At 47.6% G+C, this 21,208-nt stretch overlaps 1 protein-coding gene across 1 annotated transcript in view; it reads left to right on the forward strand.

Annotated features, from left to right (window-relative positions):
* The window catches only part of LOC135900701 (L-lactate oxidase-like), a 62,222-nt gene extending 43,386 nt beyond the window's left edge, over window positions 1-18,836 (forward strand). The window contains exons 6-9 of the mRNA XM_065430246.2: window positions 2,446-2,537; window positions 9,174-9,332; window positions 11,377-11,446; window positions 17,872-18,836. Of these exons, the coding sequence (XP_065286318.1) occupies window positions 2,446-2,537; window positions 9,174-9,332; window positions 11,377-11,446; window positions 17,872-17,954 (404 nt within the window). The 3' untranslated portion in view covers window positions 17,955-18,836. The remainder of the gene's footprint in view (window positions 1-2,445; window positions 2,538-9,173; window positions 9,333-11,376; window positions 11,447-17,871) is intronic.
* Window positions 18,837-21,208: the final 2,372 nt, after the last annotated feature.

The raw sequence follows: 21,208 nt of genomic DNA on the forward strand, positions 1-21,208 counted from the left end.
CAATATTAAGCACATAGGAGGAGGAGGAGGTGAAAAGGCAGGTTCCACCTGGCCTCTTCTCCACACGAACAAGGCAGCAGGGTAGCTGGAATGCCGTCGTCAACTTTGACCATAATATACGATGATTTCTTTATATAAAAAATAGAAATTTACTGACACGTGTGTTGGAACTTGGCAAACAGGATTCAAAACCAATCGCTGAAAAAAAAAATTAGTAATTGGATTTCTATCGCTACGGATCTTCCGCTTTTCAATGAACCCCCTTCATGTCAACGTGGGTCGCTTCGTATGTGCCGCTCTTCAAAGAACCTCTTTCACAACTTGGCATGTGTCGCGAGGTATGTGCAGATCTTCTATAACCAAAAGTTGTGGCAGAACTTATCCTATTGTCAAGCTTAATGCCATTTGTATTGAAGCGATGCAGCGGCAAACCGCCTCACTAACGTCGAAACGTGTCTTCAGCCGTGCGTCTCTCTCGCGCTTCCAGATTTGCACACGAGTTACGCGCAAATTACGCGCGTGGCATGGGTTTTATTATGCCCAGCATCGGATAAATTTTAAGGGGACTTTTTTGTCACTGAAGGGCAGCACATACGCAGTGCAACATATGAAGAGACCCAAGTTAGCGTCAAAAAGATTCATTGAAGAGTGACACAGACGAAGTGCCACATACTTAGTGCACCTAGTTGGCATCAAAGAGGTTGATTGAAGAGCGGTACATACTGAATGCCACATACTCGGAGACCCAGGTTGATCCGATGTTTGATTTCGAACTCTGTTCCGTCAGCACAGGAGTCCGATAGGCTACTGATTAGACGATAGACCCTCCACACAGCGACCCAAGTTGGCGAAAAAAGAATTGAGCACAAGTAGGTATGAGCCATTGCACTTTTGCCTGCTCACGGGGTATGAGCCATTTCTGATGATGATAGATGCTTGTTTTGAGCTTCTTTATTGAAACGTACGCTGTTCTCTAAGTTGTATGCGTAATTTCAATGGTTGTATGCACTGTTCGCTTCACTTTGCTGAGTACTTGTAGCCTGTGCTTTACGATGGCGAGGAACCGTTGCATTTATGCTTGCGCAGAGGGATACGAGTCATTGCTGAAAATGATAATTTTGTTCACGGATGCACACGAAAAGTGCCGACCACCGATAAACTAAGTTGGGCGAGCAATTGACAAATATGTAACGGCGCCAACAATAACGTTCCCACATGTAATTCTTTGATATAAATCGCGAATCTCGTTAGTGTTGAATTTTGGGTTGGATGACCACCAATGGGGCTGTGCAATATGACTTGCATTAGTCTTCCTTCGAATTCAGAGAAGTGCGGAGCTAAATTAGTTTTGAAGGAAATTCAATGATCATGGGTGAAAAGAAATCGCGTGCCAAAGTGCACAAGTATCGGTGCGTCAAAAGCGTTTACACGGAATGGAGAAAGAGGTCAAGGACGTTGGAAACCAAGTACATGGTAATTGAAAGTTTACTCGAGGTACACGACCTGGAGTCATTAAAAGAAAATAAGTAAACAGATGATAAAGCAAATAGAATTTAAAGGCTGGAAACAAAACATTCCGTGGATATTTACAAGAAAGACAAGAAGGAAATCGAAGGGAAAACGTGCACGTTATAACACAAAGGGTAGTTAGCCCCTTGCTATTTGATTCCCGAAATGGCTGCCTGAGCATAAATACATGCCGGAGCAAATATGCACCACAGGATGACGCATGCATGTGCCGCAATAAATGCTCGGCAACAACTCGGCACATCGCAGTTGAATACCAATATATTGAATAAACGAGGCAAGCAAGGGACGTCCACCTTTCAGAAGCATTGGAATAAAAAAAAAGTATGGAAATATTAACTGGTAAGCACTCCAGATAAGCTAGAATCATTTAGAATGTTGGTTTAAAAAATGCAGGGCAGATAGATACAATCGTAGTCGTTGCAAGCATAGCGGCGGTACAACATAGAGATAAAGGTTTCACGTAGTAGTTCTGCGGGAACCCGCAAGGTGGAGAGAAGTAATGAATAAAGGGAGGCCTTTCTTCCGCGGAACCCGTATGGGGTTCCTTTGTAGCAATTGCTATGAACGGGTGGATGTCTGATTTTCCCTTTATTCAGAGATAAAGGTTTTAATGACAACAGTAAAGATAAAGATCTGATAAACAGAATGCTAGAATGGATGTATCAAAGCTTGATTAAATCAAGCAGGTTAGGAGACTATTTGTCGGCGCCCCGTTTCAGAGGTGATGCCAATAAACACCATCATCGCGATCAACGAAGCCCGAGAGGGAAACCTGGCTTCCAACATAACAGATCTCTGCGACGTCTATACGGTGTGTCGCTAAATTAGTTCCATGCAAGTCGCATTAACGTCTACGCTTACCTTGAGATTTGTTGTGCCGTGTTTTTTCATTGAATTCCTGTCTCCTTGCCGCAGCCGAAGACGCGCTCGAAGCACACCGGCATGGTGCAGCCGCTGTGCTCGTGTCCAACCACGGTGGACGCCAACTGGACGGAACACCGGCAACAGTGCGTGGGCTTCCTTTCGCCGCTTGCAGGCTTGTAGGCGCGTTGGCATGACATCGCATGGTTTTTTTAGTATCGCAAACAGCAATAGGTACAGAACCATAACTATGCGTGTGTTGCATTCATGTCCACTTTTGTCTGTCTTCTTGCGATTTCCCTTGGACGCGCAAGCATGCGCACTGCGTTACCATGACAACGTGGGAAACGAAAACTTCGCACATATGAGAAAATTTATTTTTTAAACATAAGTTCTTACTGTGCTCTTTACGATACAAAGCGCGCAATATGCAAGGTAAATTAAACTCGAAGCCGGAGGCTAGTCAGAGTTGCGAAATTATATATGCAAGCAAGTGAAATGCAAGCCTAACGTATCTATCATTTTTTTTTTCAGTTTCCGTCTCCAATAAATATTGAGGGATAGAAGTTGTATAAACAGGGATAAAAAAGTGCCTGTGGCATGCTAACAAACGCTTCGATAGGTGGACCTTTGACAAAGATAGGCCCACCCAACAAAACGTTGGCCAGCCTGTCTAAGGCACTTCATCCCTGTTTACACAATCTCTGTCTCATAGTGTGCTTCCATATGTCTGCCCGTAAATTGACATAAAATATCCGCTGTATAAGAGCTTGAAAAACCCAACTCACTGAAGCAGAACTACTATAGTTCAATATGATGCACAAAAAGAAACGAGTAAGGCACATGAGCACGTGGGAAGCTCACATGAAAACAAATTGGAAAGAAACTTATTAACAGACGCGTGTAAAACATGCGGACGCAGAGCAACGCTGCGACACATGCTCTGGGAGTGTACCGGCAACAACGGTAATCAAAGCAGCTCCGTTGGCGACGCGTCCATAATCGCGGCTGTTGCCAGAGTAGAAGGCTCGAGCTCCGTTCTTCCCGACGCCGCCCCGGATGCGGGAGCCGCCGGGGACCTTCTCCGTAGGCGTCGCCGCCGCTGGGAGGCGGCTATCAGAAGTTCAGAGCTGGCAGACCAGCTCTGGGCCGTCCGGCAAGCCGAAGATGCCGCTCGAGTCCAAGAACTTCGAGCCGTCACCTGAGGCCACCACATCAAGAACTGCCGGACTATTCTTTACTAAAGTTTCTTCTTCTTCTTCTTCTTAATTTTCCCTGCTGGTCGTGATTGTCAAGACGGTTTCCTCGCGAATTATTTAATTGCTTACTTTCAGCTGCTCGCTTCGTGCATTACACGCGGTTCAGTTACACAGCAGAAAATTCATCTTTACTAGAACCGCTTATGTGAGCCAGTGCGCGATGACCCGTCCACAAAATAACCCATGCAAGATAAAAAAAGATCTTGTATTCGTTTGTGCACATTCGAAAATACCTGCCAACTAGCCTAATTTGCAATGTTCTGGGAGACAGGATGACCGGGAGAAAGTCAATATGTCGCGCTCAGGGGGACCTGAGCTTCGATACCCGCTACGGCGGCACAGTGGCTAGGGCGTTCTGCTTGTAAGCATGAGGTTACGGGTTCGACTACCGGCAACCGCATTTAGGTGGGGGCCAGTCCCATAGTGTTCTCGTGTAATACTTTATTACACAGATATGTTTTGGGTGAGGGTTAAGGAACTCCAGATGTCTAATAGCCCGCCACTAGCTACGACGTCCGTCATATTCGAGTGCACAATTTTTCTAGTGACGATTTCTAAGCAACAGTGACTATTGGAGGTTGTGAGCAGCTTTATTGTGATTATTAATGAGTGCAAGCACTGCAATCAACTTTATTCATTTATATATTGTTTTAGAGGCAGGATGCGTTAATGTTTGTTGATTGATAAACTATAATTAAAAGCTATTGATCACTCTGCAATCCCCTGCAATCCCTTACTTGCGCTGCCGACACTGTCCAAATGAACAAAGATGGCTACAACATCCAGGTTCAGGGCCGCACCTTCGCTTGGTGCTGTGATCACCCGTTTGACGATCCTGGCGTCGAATGGAGATGTTTCGCCGAAACCGAGAGGGTCCTTTCTGCCGATTACCCTATTGCCATATGTAGGTAGTGGGTCGAGGGCAAGAGTGGTTCGAGCCCAAAAGAACAAAGAAGACCGCGCTTCTCTTCCCTGTTCGCGAGCCAACCCCGCAGGACGCGTTTTCCTGGAGCCAGCTCCTCTGTTGTTTATTAAACCCCCAAGAGTACTTGTGAAGGGTCGTGAGACTACATTGAACGGTCTAAAAGATTTCAGTGGCGAAACCATGGCAAATCGTACGCTGTCCGTGCCAACGCCTGACCTGCCCAGCGAGCAGCATCAGACATTTTTTTTTTTATAGACAAGGAACCTTTCAAGCGAGCGAGAGGTTTAAAAAGGAGACGCTAAAAAAAGAGAGGTGAAAGCACTTGATCACGGCGTGGCTTCACTGGTGCAAGTATTATACTCGATATTTATCGTCCTTCATAGGCAACTCCACACTGCGACTTGTGTTGCAGTATATCACATATACCCTCTCACAATGTATACGCAATAGCGCCTGTCTTGCTTTCAGTAGCTAAATACAGATATTGTGCACAGAAACTAAAAACTGTAATGTTACCTAGTCAGTGCGTCTTGGGAAGAAACCAAGTGATTGTTCCGTGTGTGAGTCAGGGCCACACCTTTCTTTTTTATATTTAACTGATACGTGTGATAAGGTCGTGTGCGTCCGATGACTGCTGCTTGTTCATGCTTGAAGTACGCAGTGTTCGAGGTAGGGCTCGGGCTCACGAAGGCAGCAGACACCCACCGCCCGTAGAAGTTCCCAAACCCTAGCGAACCGCCAGATGTCAATAACAACCAATCGGACCATCTGAAGTTTCTTGCAACAGTTTTTCAAAATTTATCGAAGCTCATTTTTAGGCAAAGTCACTTGTATTTATCTATATGCGTGAGTTGGAAATCAACTTGACAAGTTCTAATTGAATACAGGTGTGTTCACAGTGTCGGAAAGGAAACTAGCGCGGCTGGGCACAGCTCAAACGCTCCTAAGCTGGGATGAGCCCTGTTTGCTGATGCTTCTAAATTTCTTGCAAGCAAATAATCTGATACCTCAACGGGTTGAATGACAAAATAGCGTCTTGTGCGTGCACCGCAAAATTAAAGCATGCCTGTAGGCCAGCAGAGGACTGTTCCGAGGCGAAGAATTCAGGATACGCGAAGTTTCGTGCCGAAAACGAGCTCTGCTGAGGAACACTGTGCATCTGCTCTCAGAAATGTGCAAATAGATAGTAGAATCAAAGGCAGGCGCTCTGTCCATGGAATCGCGGAGTCATGGGCACGAAGTGCTGCTTTCAGTTGACGGTGGAAGCGTTTCACCATGCCATTTGAACTTTGGTGATGAGCTGTCATTTGTATGGTGCATTACAGCCAGAAGACGGGAGAGAGCTTGAAAGAGACGCGTGTCAAACTGTCCTCCTCTGTCTGCCGTTATAGTTCGCGCTGCACCGTAGCGAGAAATCCAGGTATTTATGATTGTCGGGGTTACAGACTCTGCAGTAATGCAAGAGAGTAGCATTGCTTCAGGCCAGCGTGTGAAGCGGTCGATGCAAGTGATTATGTATCTTTAGTTCGAGGACGGTGGTAGAGGACGAACGTGAACGTGGTCGAAATGAACGTCTGGGGGTAGACAATGCTCATAGTGTGTCGACTGACTTTGGCATGCTGGCACTGTATGCATGCCCGTGCCCAGCAACGGACGTCAGCGTTCATACGCGGCCAGAGATAGCGGGAAGTGACGAGACGTTGTGTGGCGCATACCTCAGGGTGCGATAAGGAGTGTAGCGTCAAAAACTTCCTGGCGAAATTGCTGTGGAACGTACGGTTGAGGAAGACCCGCAGACATGTCGCATATGACAGTAACGTTGCAACCAAGGAGTAAGATACCTTCGAAGCGCAGAGGATCGTTGGCAGCCAGGAGTGTTTCAAGTTCACGGTCTCTGCGTTGAGCGGTAGCGAGGCGTACAATGTCAATGCCGGAACGATTTACGTGGCTTGCATTTATGTCAATCCGTGACAGAACATCAGCAACGGGATTATCGGAACGACTGATATACCGCATATCAGTAGTGAATTCGTAAATATGTGCAAACTGGCGAATTTTGCGGGAAGCGTCGAGGAACTGTTGGAGGTAATAGCATATATGAGTGGTTTGTGGTCGGTGAGAATACACAACTGACGCCCTTCGAAGTCGTGATGGAAGTGGTGGACTGTGAGGTAGAGCCCTAGCAATCCGTGACCGAAAGTGCCGTAGGGTGTTTCTTGCGATCTGAACTTCCTTGAAAGGAAAGATATAGGCTGCCATGTCTTCCCAACCAGCTGTTGAAACATGGTGCCAACAGCTATGTCAGACGCGTTTACCATAACGGACGTTGGAGCGTCTAGTTGCAGGTTTGCCAGTAGAGTAGGGGTAGCAAGGGCGCTCTGGGTGGAGATAAAAGCAGATTCAGCAACATTAATCCATGATATGGGTGCGCTATCTCGTGTTGTACCAGACAGTAGAATGTGCAGACGCTGCAAAATTGAAGCGAGGTATGAAACGGCGATAGTAACCGATGAGGCCCGAAATGCCCGTAATTGCTCGGTGGAAGATGGATGTGGAAAAACTTTAATGGTTTGGACACGGGGTGGGACGGGTTCGATGGCATGCTCGTCTACTCGATAGCGCAGGAAATCGAGAGCAGCAGTGCCAAACTCACTCTTGGTGATGTTTACAACCAGGCCATACTGACGGAGGCGTTCAAACACCTTGCGTAGATCAGCTCCGTGTTCCACAGCAAAGTGACCGAATACAAGAATGTCGTCTAAATAGACGAAGCAACAAGTCAGGCCACGGAAGACTTGATCGACGAACCACTGAAATGTTTGAGCGGCATTACGGAGGCCGAATGGCATGCGCACGTATTCAAACATGCCAACAGGGGTAATGATTGCGGTTTTAGGTATGTCGGAACGCTCTACAGGAATCTGGTGGTAGGCTTTTACTAGATACACCTTGTTAAATATGCAGCAATCATGAAGTGATGCGGTGAAATCGTCGATGTGGAGTATAGGGTACTATCGGGAATCGTCACTTTTTTAAGGTGCGGTAATCCCAGACTGCCGCCAATCACCCGTCTTCTTGGGCACCATATGTAAGTCTGGTGCACACGTGGTGATAACTTGTACGGACAGGCTTGTTCAGGAGTGAAGAAGGCGGCACGGGCAAAGGTTGACGAGAAGGCTAAACTTCCACAGAAACTCAGCGCCGAGGATCGGTCCTCGGACATCAGAGACAGTGAATAGTCGTAAAAAGCGAGTCGCAGACCAAGGTGAAGGGTGACCGATTTCTGGCCATACATTTTAATATTAGAACCGTTGACGGCAGTGAGAAAAGACGTGTCATGGCGATGTCTCCTGCGGTTTTGAAAAGTAGGGGGAATGACACAAATTTCAGTACCAGTGTCTACAAGATAGCGAACTTTCGTAACACGGCCGGTGGTGTAGAAGAGATGGTTTGATGTAGGGCCAGTACTACTGGCTGCCATCACCGACTGGCCCGACCGTTTCCCGGACCGCGCTGACGTGCGCGAAGGCCATATCTGGCGTGATACCAACAAATAAAGGGAGCGGAGGGCATGACACGTTTTGGTGATTTCGAGGGATGCCGCTGCTGACGCTTATACGTACGAAAGTGAAAGGCAGCCAACTGGTTAGTTAGATCCTCTACTTGCGCAGCAATGTGCGTGCTTGAACTGTCCGTTTCATCAAAGTGCTGATGTTACTGGGGTTGTGTCCCCACGGTTGCATTACAACAGTGAACAGCGGATATCACAGGATGGAAAGAATTCATAATCTGGTCTACCATCGTTGCTAAGGCCTCGTGAGATGTCGTAGTAGGTGAGGCACACAAAATCATGCGTACCTAGTTCGTTATACGCTGGAAGAAGAGCTCCCAAGGGATTTTCGAGTCTGCTGATTATGCACTGGTTCCCAGCCGATTTTCTGTCATCAAGGTCCACCGATGAGAGGAGCTGTTGAATCCGTCGCGACTCAGAGTCGGCGGTGCGCCGTAGTAACTCCCGCTTAAGGGTGTCGTACTGATCATCAGGCGAAGGTGGTAGCAAAATGTCGCGGACCAAAGCTGCAGTGGTCCGGTCAAGCTGACTCTCGACGTTGTCGTACTTGGCCGCCTGAGATGCCACTCGGTGACGGCGAAACTGCGCTTCGATGTGGACGAACCGGAATTCAAAGCCCGAAATCCAGAAATCGGGAGTTTGACTGTGTCGGCGGTGACGTTCCATTTTCTTCGAGACGTCGTTGTTCGGCCGCCGGTTCCATGGAGTCCAGAAAAAAGCTTGGTAGACGTATAAAGTTGTGATGAGGTACCACATTCAAGGTCACCAACTTGTAGGAACAGAAGGCCCATACCGACCTGGCATTTATTTATCAGGTGGCTGCGTTGACGTCGCAGCTACCATCGCCGAGCCTATATGCCTCGTGGCGATAGTACAGTCTGTTCTTCCACCGCGGGGCTCTATGAATACTGTCCACTACAATACCAAAGCCTTTTTGAGTTCTAATTGTTAACAGGAGCTCATCATAATTCGGGCAGTTTGCGAACTGAGACAGGTTAATTTAACATCGCTCTTCTCATCACTGCAGATTGACGTCCTCGCGGAGATCGTGGCTGCTGTGGGTGACAAGCTGGAAGTGTACCTGGACAGTGGAGTGCGCACAGGTGCCGACGTGGTCAAGGCGCTCGCGCTCGGAGCTCGCGCGGTCTTCGTGGGACGACCGGTGCTCTGGGGACTGGCATACGACGTACGCGTGTCATGCGTTCTCATGGCCGAAAAGAGCATAAAGACTATTGTTTGTGCGAAATTGTGTGCGACCCGCCGCGGTAGCGTAGAGTCTATGGCGTCGAACTGCTACGTTCGAGGTAGCGGGTGAGAACCATGGTGCTGTGGCTGCATTTCAGTTTGCGCGAAATGCAAGGAAACGCTCGTGTACTTGGTAAAGTTAGATGGATATTTAAACAAAATATGGTGGCCATTATTACGCAGCCCTATATGACGATGTGCCTCATAGTCATTTCGTGGTTTTGGGATGTACAACCCTCCACAGTTTTTTTGAACACTTGCGCATGCCAAGATATATATAGTGCACTGTAGGAATATGACTGATCAAAACAGTGATATTTAAAATGTGTCGCATACAACTTGTAGCGCTCCTCACTGCACGTATTATGCCAGTTTAAAAAAAATATTTGTAAAGTATTTCATTCAAACAATTGGCATGTAGGTGGCTGGGGTGTGTCGTCATGCTGCGGGTGCATGAAGTGTACCCGCAGCATACGTGACAGCACCCCGTCATGCTGTAGTGCACTGCGGGTGCACTACAAACAGTATATTAATCAAGTCGCTGAATAGCTAGGAGTATAGCACACAACAGCCGCGGTTTTCGGTTTGGGGCTACATTTATACCGCGAGAGAGAAAGAGAGAGAGAGAACGGAAAAATAAATGGAGCCAAGGTGCAAGCGAGAAGTTTCTTAATGAAAACTGGAGAAATCTTTCTGGCCGCGGGCCTAGCAAGCTTTTCGAAATTAATATGAGGACAGAATAAATGATACAGACAAGGCACAAAAAAATATATTTATTACGAGGAAAAGTGGAGAGCTCAGTTATATCTACTGTGACCTAACCTGCTGCTCGACATTGGTGCAAGAGATCGAGAAAGTGTGCATGATGACAATGAAGCCAAAAGGCATGATTGAAAACGGTAGAAAAAATTATCCGAGGAGACTTATTACAGAGTCGTAGATTCGCTTCACTATTTCTCAAAGAGCCCGATAGCCTTCATAACCTAGACCGTTGGTTACTTTGGCAATCGACGTAAATGAAGGTTGTCAGAAAGTGGCTGGTTTCCAATGCAGGCCAAAAATTCATCTATAGGTTGCCTGCCTCGCCAAGGCTAGCACAACCTACTATACACACGATCGGGTGTATCCGAAGCCAATCAGAGTATCTAGTATATACGAGTCATCCGCAGAGAAATTACGAAGCCTCTGTATAGCGAGGTACGCCCGAATAGCGCAGGATTGCACAATTGACGTTCACTGGGATTCGCACAATTCAACCGCGTTTGCAAAGCGCTCCCCGTGAAGTACGTTCACTTGGCTTTCGGCGCAAGCAAACTTAACACTCTCGTATACTTATACCTTCACTCTAAAGAACCCCCAGGTATTACCCATAGTCCCCAGGTATTACCCATAGTCCTCTACCATACGGCTTGCCTTCAAGCCCCTCCCCCCTCCTCTCCCCATGCCGTTTTGGGACCTCAGAGCCCATGTTTCTCAACAATTTCTATCCAACGAGCTGTGGTTCTTGTGCGGAACCATATTGTGACGAAAGCTGTGGGACGACCATTATTTTCCGCAAAATAGCATAAAAATGTCAGTTTCACGACCGGACGGTATTACACAATGCCTACTTACTTGATCTCTGGTGGACGATACTCGAAGCTACTCGCCATGACAGGTTCGTCGCTGTTTGTACAGTGAAGTCGAATTCTGGGGTTTTACATGCCAAAACCACGATTTGATTATGAGGCATGCCGTAGTGCGGGACTTAAGCCTAATTTTGACCACCAGGGCATGTTTAACGTGTCTCCAATGCATGGGACACGGGTGTTCTTGCATTTCGCCCTCGTCGAAATGCGGCCGCCGCGGCTTGGATTCGATCCTACGACCTCGTGCTAGCCGCACAACACCATAGTCGCTAAGCCATTACGGCAAGTCGCCTTTCCATACTGCGCAACACAACACAATCTTTGAGTATATGTTGACAGTAGCCCTTCAACTTGCAGGGCAAACAAGGAGTCCAGAGGGTTCTACGAATACTGAGGAATGAACTGGAGCACACCATGCGACTGCTCGGTTGGTGTTTTGCCTTACCGCCTCTTCATACTCCGTTTCATACGTATATCGTGCAATGCTGTGGAGGCTAGCGAGACTTCTAGCAGTGGCTGCGTTCGAACCAAGAAATAGTTCGTTTCTTTACCAGCCGTTATGTAAAATCGTACCGTATATGGGCGCAGTATTGAATGAAAACGTTTTAGCCCTTAAAATCGACAAACATCGTCTTGCAGTTGTTAATACGTTGTTCTAAATCACTTTGATTTTTGAACTGTTCCACCGAAGCGGCAGTGCTATCTCAAGGCCTAAAGCTTGCCACGTTTCAGGAAGACTCGCCCGTATAGGTGGCAGTACTTACAGAGCTACCCGATGAAGGATCAACCAGTGCCTCGAGCCCCGGGAGCTGGAAGATACTTTCCATGATCGATAAATCACTCAGTGATTGCGAGTGTCGAGTGTTGATGGCCCTGCTTACGAAACACACCTCGCTATTCGACTTTGCGCAGTATGACGGCCCGCCATCAATTCCTGCGTCCAGAACTCGTCACTATATCAACGCAGGAGCCGCCCAGCCAACCCGACAAAAACCCTATCGTGTGTCCCCGTCATAACGCAAGATCATCAGTGATCAAGTCCAAGAAATGCTATGCAAAGGCGTCATTCGAGAATCATGTAGTCCTTGGGCAGCCCCCGTGATATTGGTGAAGAAGAAAGACGGTACGTGGCGGTTCTGCGTTGATTATCGTCGCCTAAACGCCGTTACTAAGATGTATATGAGCTCCCAATAAATGACAACGCCATCGACTGTCTCTTCGCGGCATCTTACTTTTCCTGTATTGATTTACGGTCAAGTTACTGGCAAATTCCTATACTCAAGGACGACAAAGAAAAGACAGCATTTGTAACGCCCGACGGATTATTTAAGCTTAACGTGATGCCTTTCGGGTTGTGTAACGCGCCAGCAACGTTCGGGAGGTTTATGGACAGGATATTACGCGGCTTAAAATGGGAAGTTTGCATGTGCTACTTAGACGACGTTTAGATCTTCGAGCGAACACTTAGTGAGCACAAAAAACGTTTAGACTTGGTCTTGAACTGATCGGAGAAAGCGGGTCTTGTGCTCAAGTAAACAAAATGCCTTTTTGAGGAACGACAAACTCTTGTGCTAGGACATCTGGTCGCTAAAGCAGGCATCCGACTAAATACACAAAATATTGCGGCTGTAGAAGCATTTAAGGTACCCAACTCTGTCAAACAGTTAAGAAGTTCCTTGGGCTCTTGCTCCTACTTTCGGCAATTCCTTCCCCAGTTTGCTGACATGGCTCATCCCCTTACACGCCTTCCCCAAAACGGCGTTCCCTTTGAGTGGACTGCAGATTGCGACTCATCGCTTCGCCAGCTGAAGTTCCTGTTGACGTCGCAATCAATTCTTCGCCACTTTGATCCTTCATCACCAACTGAGATTCACACCGATGCCAGTGGTATAGGCATCGGTGCTGTGCTAGTTGAGCGTGTTGGCGGCAGTGAGCACGTGATCTCGTATGCTAGCCGGTCCTTGAGCCGCTCCGAGCGCAACTACACAATCACCGAACAAGAGCGTCTGGTGGTCATCTTCGCAGTGCAACAGTTTCGTTCGTATCTCTACGGGCATCCCTTCACTGTGGTAGCAGATCATCATTCGCTATGCTGGCTTGTGAATCTGCGGGATCCCTCAGGACGACTAGCGCGCTGGGCCCTCCGTCTACGGGAATACGATTTCGTTATATGCTACAAAAATGGCCGGCGACATGCTGACGCTGATTGTCTCTCTCGGGTGCTACTTCAAACAACTGAATGTGATGCGGACAACTTTGATGAATACGTCGCTTTTGTGTCCCCGGAATTTGCGGATATGGGTACTGTCATATCCGAGCAGCACAAGGACGAGAGCTTATAACCGCTCTTCGCGGCAGCACAGAAGTCACCTGCAGGCAGTCGCTTTCGCCTACGTGATGATGGCGCGCTGTATAAGAAGAGCTACTCGACCACCGGTGCACGCTACCGTTTAGTTGTCCCCAAGAACCTTCGCCACCAAGTATTGTACGCCATGCATGATAACCCAACTTCCGGTCGTCTTGGTTCCACACGTACACTCTACCGGGCTCAAGAACATTTTTCTGGCCTACGATGTGGAAGGATATAGAACGGTACGCCGCCAGCTGCTCTCAACGCCAGCGCTACAAGCGTCCGCTACAAACGCCACACGGCCTGCTTCCACCAGTTCCCCCTTCTAGCGTCCCCTTTGGGCAAGTTGGTATAGACCTTCTGGGCCCTTTCCCGCGATGCTCCAAGGGCAATCATTGGGTTATCGTTTGCGTAGATCACCTTACCCGCTATTGTGAGACCACCGCGTTGCCATCGGCCACAGCTAGAGAAGTTTCTATCTTCCTGCTGGCCCACGTTGTACTCCGACATGGACCTCCTCGCATAGTAATCAGTGATCGTGGGCGCCAGTTTACCGCGGATATGGTTGAAAAAACCGTTCGTCTGTGCTCACGTAGCTTCCGCCATTCCACGTCCTACCATCCACAAACTAATGGTCTGGTCGAGCACACAAACAGAACGCTTGCCAACATGCTGTCCATGTACGTCGATTCAGCACGCAAGAATTGCGACAGTATCTTGCCTTTCATTACCTATGCCATCAATACCGCGAGACACGAGACTACTGATTACTCGCCATTTTTCCTCCTTTATGCTCGTCCGCCGCGCTACACCCTCGACACCATATTTCCTTACTTCGCTCGTGACAGCGAATCAATTGATGAGATCCTCTGTCGAGCAGAAGAAGCGCGACGCCTCGCTAGGCTACGCATCATGGCATCGCAGGACCGGTCCAAGATACGCTATGACGGGCGTCATCGCCATGTTTACTTCGATTGTGGTGACCTTGTGTGGCTCTGGACGCCGTTGAGAAAGCGTGGCTTGTGCCAGAAGTTTCTTGGCCACTACGTCGGCGCCTACGTTATTCTGGAGCGTCTCAGCGAAGTGAACTATTTCATTGCGCGTCTGACGAGCAATGGACGATGCTCGGCCAAGGCTGAAGTGACACACGTCGCGCGTCTGAGGCATTACAATCCACGAGATCACTGACTCTCCCGGCGGGCATCGCCTGCCAGCAGGGAAATGTCACGAGCTCTTTGTTGAAAAACGGCTGCAGCGCAGACAACCAAATGGAAGAACAGAAGAGGACGGCGTTAGTCAAGCTGCCTCGTGGCCGCTCTCAAAAGGCGCTCATCAACCAGGTTCATCTGGTTCGGCATTAAACACCTCGTGTGTAAGAATGTTTTGGCCCCCGAACTTTTCGCGTAGCTTCAATTGCGTGTCACGCGCATGAAACAGAGTAAGTGTGGCGGACTATTTCGTCAACTACGCACACTTCCTCTCGTCAGCTCCCTCTAATGTTCTGCAGAACTAGCGTTTATAACTCTATTCGTGCACGAGCCTCCGTGAAACACGCTCCGACCGAGAGAGAGAGAGAGAGAGAGAGAGAAAGAGAGCATGATGGATATAAATGATGGCGAAGACCAACACACAGATGGGCCCATGTATCCACATACGTCTACCGTTATGCCTGTGAGCGGCGGTCGCTAACGCTACCACTACTATAGCTAGGCTCTGCACGTCCTACTGCATGAATAGGAATCCAAGTTAGTGTACGGGGCGAAACAATCACTGGTGTAGCTGAATTGATGATCTCTACTTTGTAGTACAGTAAGCTGAATTGACAGAGCGCCGCATGCGGAGGATGTATGTTCGGGGCTTATCTCCGGTGAGTGAGAGCTGCTCTTTTCACGAAATTTTGTTTATTTTGCAGCTTTAAAAAAAAGAAATCCGTGTTTGCTGTAGTCTGCGTGTGTGCCGTACGATTAGTCGGTTACTTTCGCCTCGTTCTGCAATCTCATAGAGCGTATACACACCCGCGATTGACAGAGTCGCTCAGCCAACCGTGATTGTCGACGAAGTAACGACTCACGGCGATTGATGCGCCGACAGGCGTGACCCGCTCGTGGCCACACCGAAATGTCTCGCGAATGATGCGGTTCGTCCCGGTTCGCTGAACAAAAACTGCAGGCTAGTTCTGCGATTCCATTACTTAGTGGTGTAACATCTCTGTTGCTCTTTTTCTGGCCCTTGTTTCTCTTCTAATTACAAAAGTTTACTTGAGAGCGAAATTTGAGCTGCAAAGTGTAAGCTAAACTTGAGTGGTTCTGCGATTCCATTACTTAGTGGTGTAACATCTCTGTTGCTCTTTTTCTGGCCCTTGTTTCTCTTCTAACTACAAAAGTTTACTTGAGAGCGAAATTTGAGCTGCAAAGTGTAAGCTAAACTTGATCGTCTGTTGAAGTTCCTTGCATACCCCGATGTAAACAGAAAATAATACGAACTTGGTTTATTGGATCTCTGAACTAACATAAAATCGTTACTAGTCTGTCGAAAGCAGAGTGATACAAAATCAATGAAAACAGAAATGCTGGAAAACAGAGAAATCCGGTTAAGCGTGGACACTTCGCAAGCAAAAAATGACTAAGAACGTATTTTGATTTTGTTTTCAAGAGCCCTAAGAAGCGCACGGGAGTGTGTGGGAAAGTGAAACGCAATAGGAACTGAATCTCCTGGTCCTTCGTGGTGCGGCGACGTCACGAAAGCTTAGAGAAGCCTTGAATGTCTAGGTGGTGTTGGCTCACACCACTATCGTCGCGTAAAATAAGTGTGCGCCACTCAGCCCAACTCCTGCGCCCCTGTTTGGTCTAGCAGCTTCGCAACCGCAGTCGCGCGACTGTCAACTCGAGCAGCCAAGCGACTGACCCAAAACTGTCGCTTCTCGAAGAAAGCGACCAACTTTTTCGTGGAACCTCTGCGAGTCACTGGTGCGAACAATCCCTTAGCTTCTCGTTTAACGCAAATGGCAGTCCTACTACCACGGAAAGGAGTTGGATGTGCCCCGCTGCAATCCGCGGACCATGAGCGAAACCAATACGAATCGGATACTCCCTGGAACGAATCAAATCAAGTCAAATGTAAATTACTTTTCAAATAGTTTCCGAATAATGAAGCACCGTTTTCAGAAAGAATGTAAAACTATGTTCACATTCTAATAATGGTAACGTTAGGAAGTTTTCGTCCAGAAAATGCACGTTATGACGCGTTCATTAAAAGCAGAAATTGAGCAATAGGAACAAATAAACCGTTTGTTAGGAAACGCAGGACTATTCGAAAAGTGCGAGTAATCACTCTAAACCAGGCAAAATTTGGTTACCCGAACGATGTAGCCTGTCCCACAACGTCAATCCGTTTGTTTTGTTCCTAGGATATGCCTACGTTAGAAAATGTTTCATTGCCCGCAGTTTACACATTGAAATATCCAAAAAGTACTTTAAAGATGTTCAAATTCGCTGTAGGATGAGTGACTATTCGATGCAAAGATTGAATCGCACTATTGTATTCATTATTCGAAACTTTCGTATATTGGAGCAGCCGTCTAGGAAAATCCTAAGGGTTTTCCTGTGTAGCTACGAGGTACTTTCAAGTGAGTGGTATTTTAGAGAACAGCTCTTAATAGATCGTTCCTGCTGCGAGCGTCAGCGACGTCGTCGTAACCAACGCGCCACGAACAATGGAAGCGAACGCGGAGCGCAGCGGTTGATGAAAGAAAGGCCATAGCGAAGAGAGCAGAAGGAAAGAGCAGGGAGGAGGGTGCAGCCTCGATGTGAAACTCTTTTGGGTGTTATCGCTGCTGACACCGGTGGCCTGACTACCCCGCAACGCAGCGCCACTCTCCTCGTTGGCGGAACGAAGTGCGAGAAATGTAGTGCCGCGCAAGACGGGCTGCGTGGTGACAATGGCTACGATATGGCGCCATAGTGGCGCACGTCATCTGTATGAAAACAAAGCGCTGCCTGAGCAGAGGTCTGTTTGCGGCGGCTGCTGTAAATTGCACCCATGCGTCACCCACACGCTGCATCTCGCGATCTCCCGGTTATCGAGGCAGATGCGACACACTTTACTCCGCTTGGAACGGGCCGCACGAGACAGATTGTTCGCGCCAGTCAATATATCGCGAAATTAAAGCATGTATAGAGCTGTGCCCAAATTTCGCGTTAGAGAGTATCGTAATTGTCGGTGAATTTTCTTTTTCTTGCACGAAGCTTCCTCCACTGTGCGGAATTCCGGAGACCATATTTACTATATTCTGCAATATGACTACACTTAGATTCTGCGATGCAAGTACCACACAAGTACGTGTGCTATGTGGTAGACAAATATCTTATCTGTCTAATATCAAGGTATGGCAGATACTTACCAGCAGATGCTATAGAAACACCTATAGGGTTCACGACAAGTGCGGTTTATACTGCGCAAGCATACTGATCACATTGGTACCGCAACATTTCCTTTCGTTCCAGGTTGTTCGGACGTTAACGACCTGTGTGAAGACTTCGTCATTCACGAGAAGCGACACCCTAGGCCACTGCGGTGTGCTCTGTGAAGGCAGCATGACTGGGTGCAACCGATTCTTCGCAGAACAACAGCAATGAACATGAGCAAGCAAAAGCGCAACAACCAGAAGAGCCAAGAAGATTTCGAGTTTAGTCATCATGGTTATGTGGACATGAACGAAATATAGCCAAGTGCGCTGGCTCAGCGGAGCTGGGGACAGTTTTTGTAATTCAGGGCTTTAACATGCCGTCGATTCAGGACTGAATTGATGTCTTATAGCTCTCGCTGGTCGGGGTTCGAGCCACAGTTTTTTGTTGTCTACTGACCGTGATCAAGGGCGCTATAACGTAAAACGATTCAAAAATTTTCAATTACAATTCTGCAATGAGCCCTCCGCGATTGGTCAAAAACTTTTTTGGACCACACCCATTCTCCTGTCTGTTACGCGACGTCACGAAAACCGCGATAGTAAAGAATATCAGCTGAGTTCCCGCTGTACCGATTGAATCGGTGCACTGCCCCTGACAGTAGCACGCTTCCCGACAATGCGGCCAGCGCGCGCCGCAGTAGCAGACGAGGCAGACCACGACTCCGCTCCTCGAGCGTCTGCGCCTGCTGAACCTGCTGCTGCAGCACGACTCCATTGCTTGCCGCATCGCGATGCAGTACGTTCCGAGTTTTCCCCTAAGTGTGAAACAGACTGTACACGCTTGTATTTGCCTTTAAGAAGATCGGCACGCTTGACGATTATTTTTATGGCTGCAATGCTGTGAAAGGGCAGCGTCCGCTTAGCCATGTAAGTAACGCTGAGCAGGTAATTGGAAACGACATCGTATGTGCCGCCAAAACCCTGTCGGCACGTACGATGCGGCACATACATACGGCACATACGATGTAAAATCATTTTTGCAGTTTCACACAAAATGTTTGCTACAAATCCGTGTTGTCCCTGATGGCGACAACGGACTTCCATCGACACTGTACATGAAATATATCGCTGCATAACTCAAGTACGACATGCGCACACAACTTTAACTAGCACGTCCCCTACAATATAGAATAGAAGCAACAATCTAAATAGCTTGGCCATTTTTTAACAGTGCTCAAGAGACGGAAGTTGAAACTATTAGTAATCATTTCTGCTTCAGCAATGCCGGCGCGACCAAGATGCGGGCGTGTATCGTCCAGTAACTCGATCGATCGGTGCAGTGGTGATGCAGGAATCAACTCCGGTCATGTTCAATGCATCGTGCACATATGCGATTTCTCGGCACGCGTGAACGTCGGCCACTGCTAACGCATACAGCAGAAGTAGTTTCCATTCTTGGGCAGCGCACACACAAACGAAACACAAGAAAGAAGACAGCGCAAGCGCTGGTCGAACTGAAAGTTTTTATATGAATAAAGAGATTATATACTGAGTGAGTAATTATTAAATTCATGTGGGTTACATATAAAAACCGTCATACACTCAGGAGTGATCAATGAACAAGCTCGCTTCGTTTGCCAGTTGTTTACTTCGTTCGGCGCACCGCAGTAATCCATGTCTGTCGTCTGATGATTTCGTACCATTTTCTTGTGAATCGGCAGAATTTAACTGGTGGCATCAATCCTTTCGTGCTTACATTGCTGTCGTGACAGTTAACAACACAATCATAATTTCCGGCCATCCGAAGAGGCGCCGTCGCAAACAAGAGATATTTCCCGCGGTGCGCGAACTGAACGCGGGCGCGACCGTGAAGGGAAGCGGCGGCGGAAAGCTACACCCGTTGGAGGGAAAATCGTTCCGCCAGGGGAGAAACGAGCGCTGGCATCTAGGATGAAGCTTGGCATGCGGACGTCCATGGGCGGTGGAGGAGTGGCTGTGCATATCGCACGAAATAAGCCATGTGAACTCATAAGAAATTTAAACGTGTCACAGGCGACTTTGAAGTGCTCTGCTTCAAAAATCAAACTGAAAATTTTACCGTACTATACCTTCTCCCCACAGGAAAGATAGCTGCTTTCTTATATTTCTTTAGACGAAATATTAGAACACGCCACGCTCAGCCAAGCATGCTTCTTAGCGGTGACTTGAAAGTAAATTTCCTTGGCGAGAATGTGCGCTCTGCTCAGCTGCGTAATAGAATCCTAGCCAGCGGTTTTCAGAGCGTCGTTAACGCACCTACACTCATAACAGAACATAGACAATCTGGACTAAATTTAGATGTTTGTGTCCACAGTGTTGGTACGATATGCTCAGATATAAGCGACCATTACATATTGTAATCACGTATTCAAGTCCTAAGCCACAAGATGATGTTCCCGAAACTTTTGTAAGATACAGGTGCCTGTCGAAGCAAAATAAGGACTCCTTTCGGGTCTGAATTACCAAAGCCGATTGGTCTGCGGTGTATACTAAGATCAATAATACTGATGCCTACGCTGAATTTCTGTCCCTATTTCCAGAACCTAATGACGCTTCTTTTCCATATAAATGTTTCAAACGAAAGAAAAGCATTATGAAATCGTGGATGAGACCAAAACACATCGAAATGATGAACAAGAAAAATAAGCTCTCTAAATAATTTTTGTCAACAAGAAAACCGAGACAGTCAAAAGCATTCAGAAAGCACCCTAACCTATTATATTTTTTATATTTATAATATTGACAGGCGTACTTGTTTGTCTTTTTGCAGCGACCGCACTTCACCAGCCAAGAAATATTGCAAGTTATCACGCAGCGCAAAATAGGCTTTTCTGTACCGGAAGCTCCTCCAATGTTATCGCGGCTCCTCTCTGTTGTGTACGTGTTTAGCCGAGCGTTGCACGATCACATTGCGTGCACAACACGAATAGCGGGGTACATTCCATAACTGGCGCGAGCGTCAGCGATTTCTCAGGAAGGGTTGGTGAGCCATGGTCGAATAGCGGACGCGTGTGATCTGCAAATGAGATTTTTGACGATCCATGAGTGGTGCTCGCTGCTGTCAGTGTGCTGAGCGTTATTGCTTTTGCTTGGCGCAGGATAGACCAAGAAAGTGGTAAGCTCGTATATCAGTTTTGACACCGTGTCTTTCTTTACCTTTGCTGCAACCTGGCAGTATACACTTGAAGGAAGTCAGCACTTCATGCGCGTCTTTACTTAGTAATTGAAATTTTTCTTGAAGCTTCAAGAGGAGACACAGACTAAAGGAATTTGCTTGACAGGTGTCTCTGTCCCCGCATTTGCGATAACTAAGCGCGTGCGAACAAAGCTCGTGCAGTAGAAGAACCGTCTGGATATTATTGCGCGTTGTTGTGCAGAGATGTGGCTGCAAGTCA

The sequence above is a fragment of the Dermacentor albipictus genome, chromosome 2 (assembly GCF_038994185.2).
Source record: "Dermacentor albipictus isolate Rhodes 1998 colony chromosome 2, USDA_Dalb.pri_finalv2, whole genome shotgun sequence".
Taxonomy (NCBI): domain Eukaryota; kingdom Metazoa; phylum Arthropoda; class Arachnida; order Ixodida; family Ixodidae; genus Dermacentor; species Dermacentor albipictus.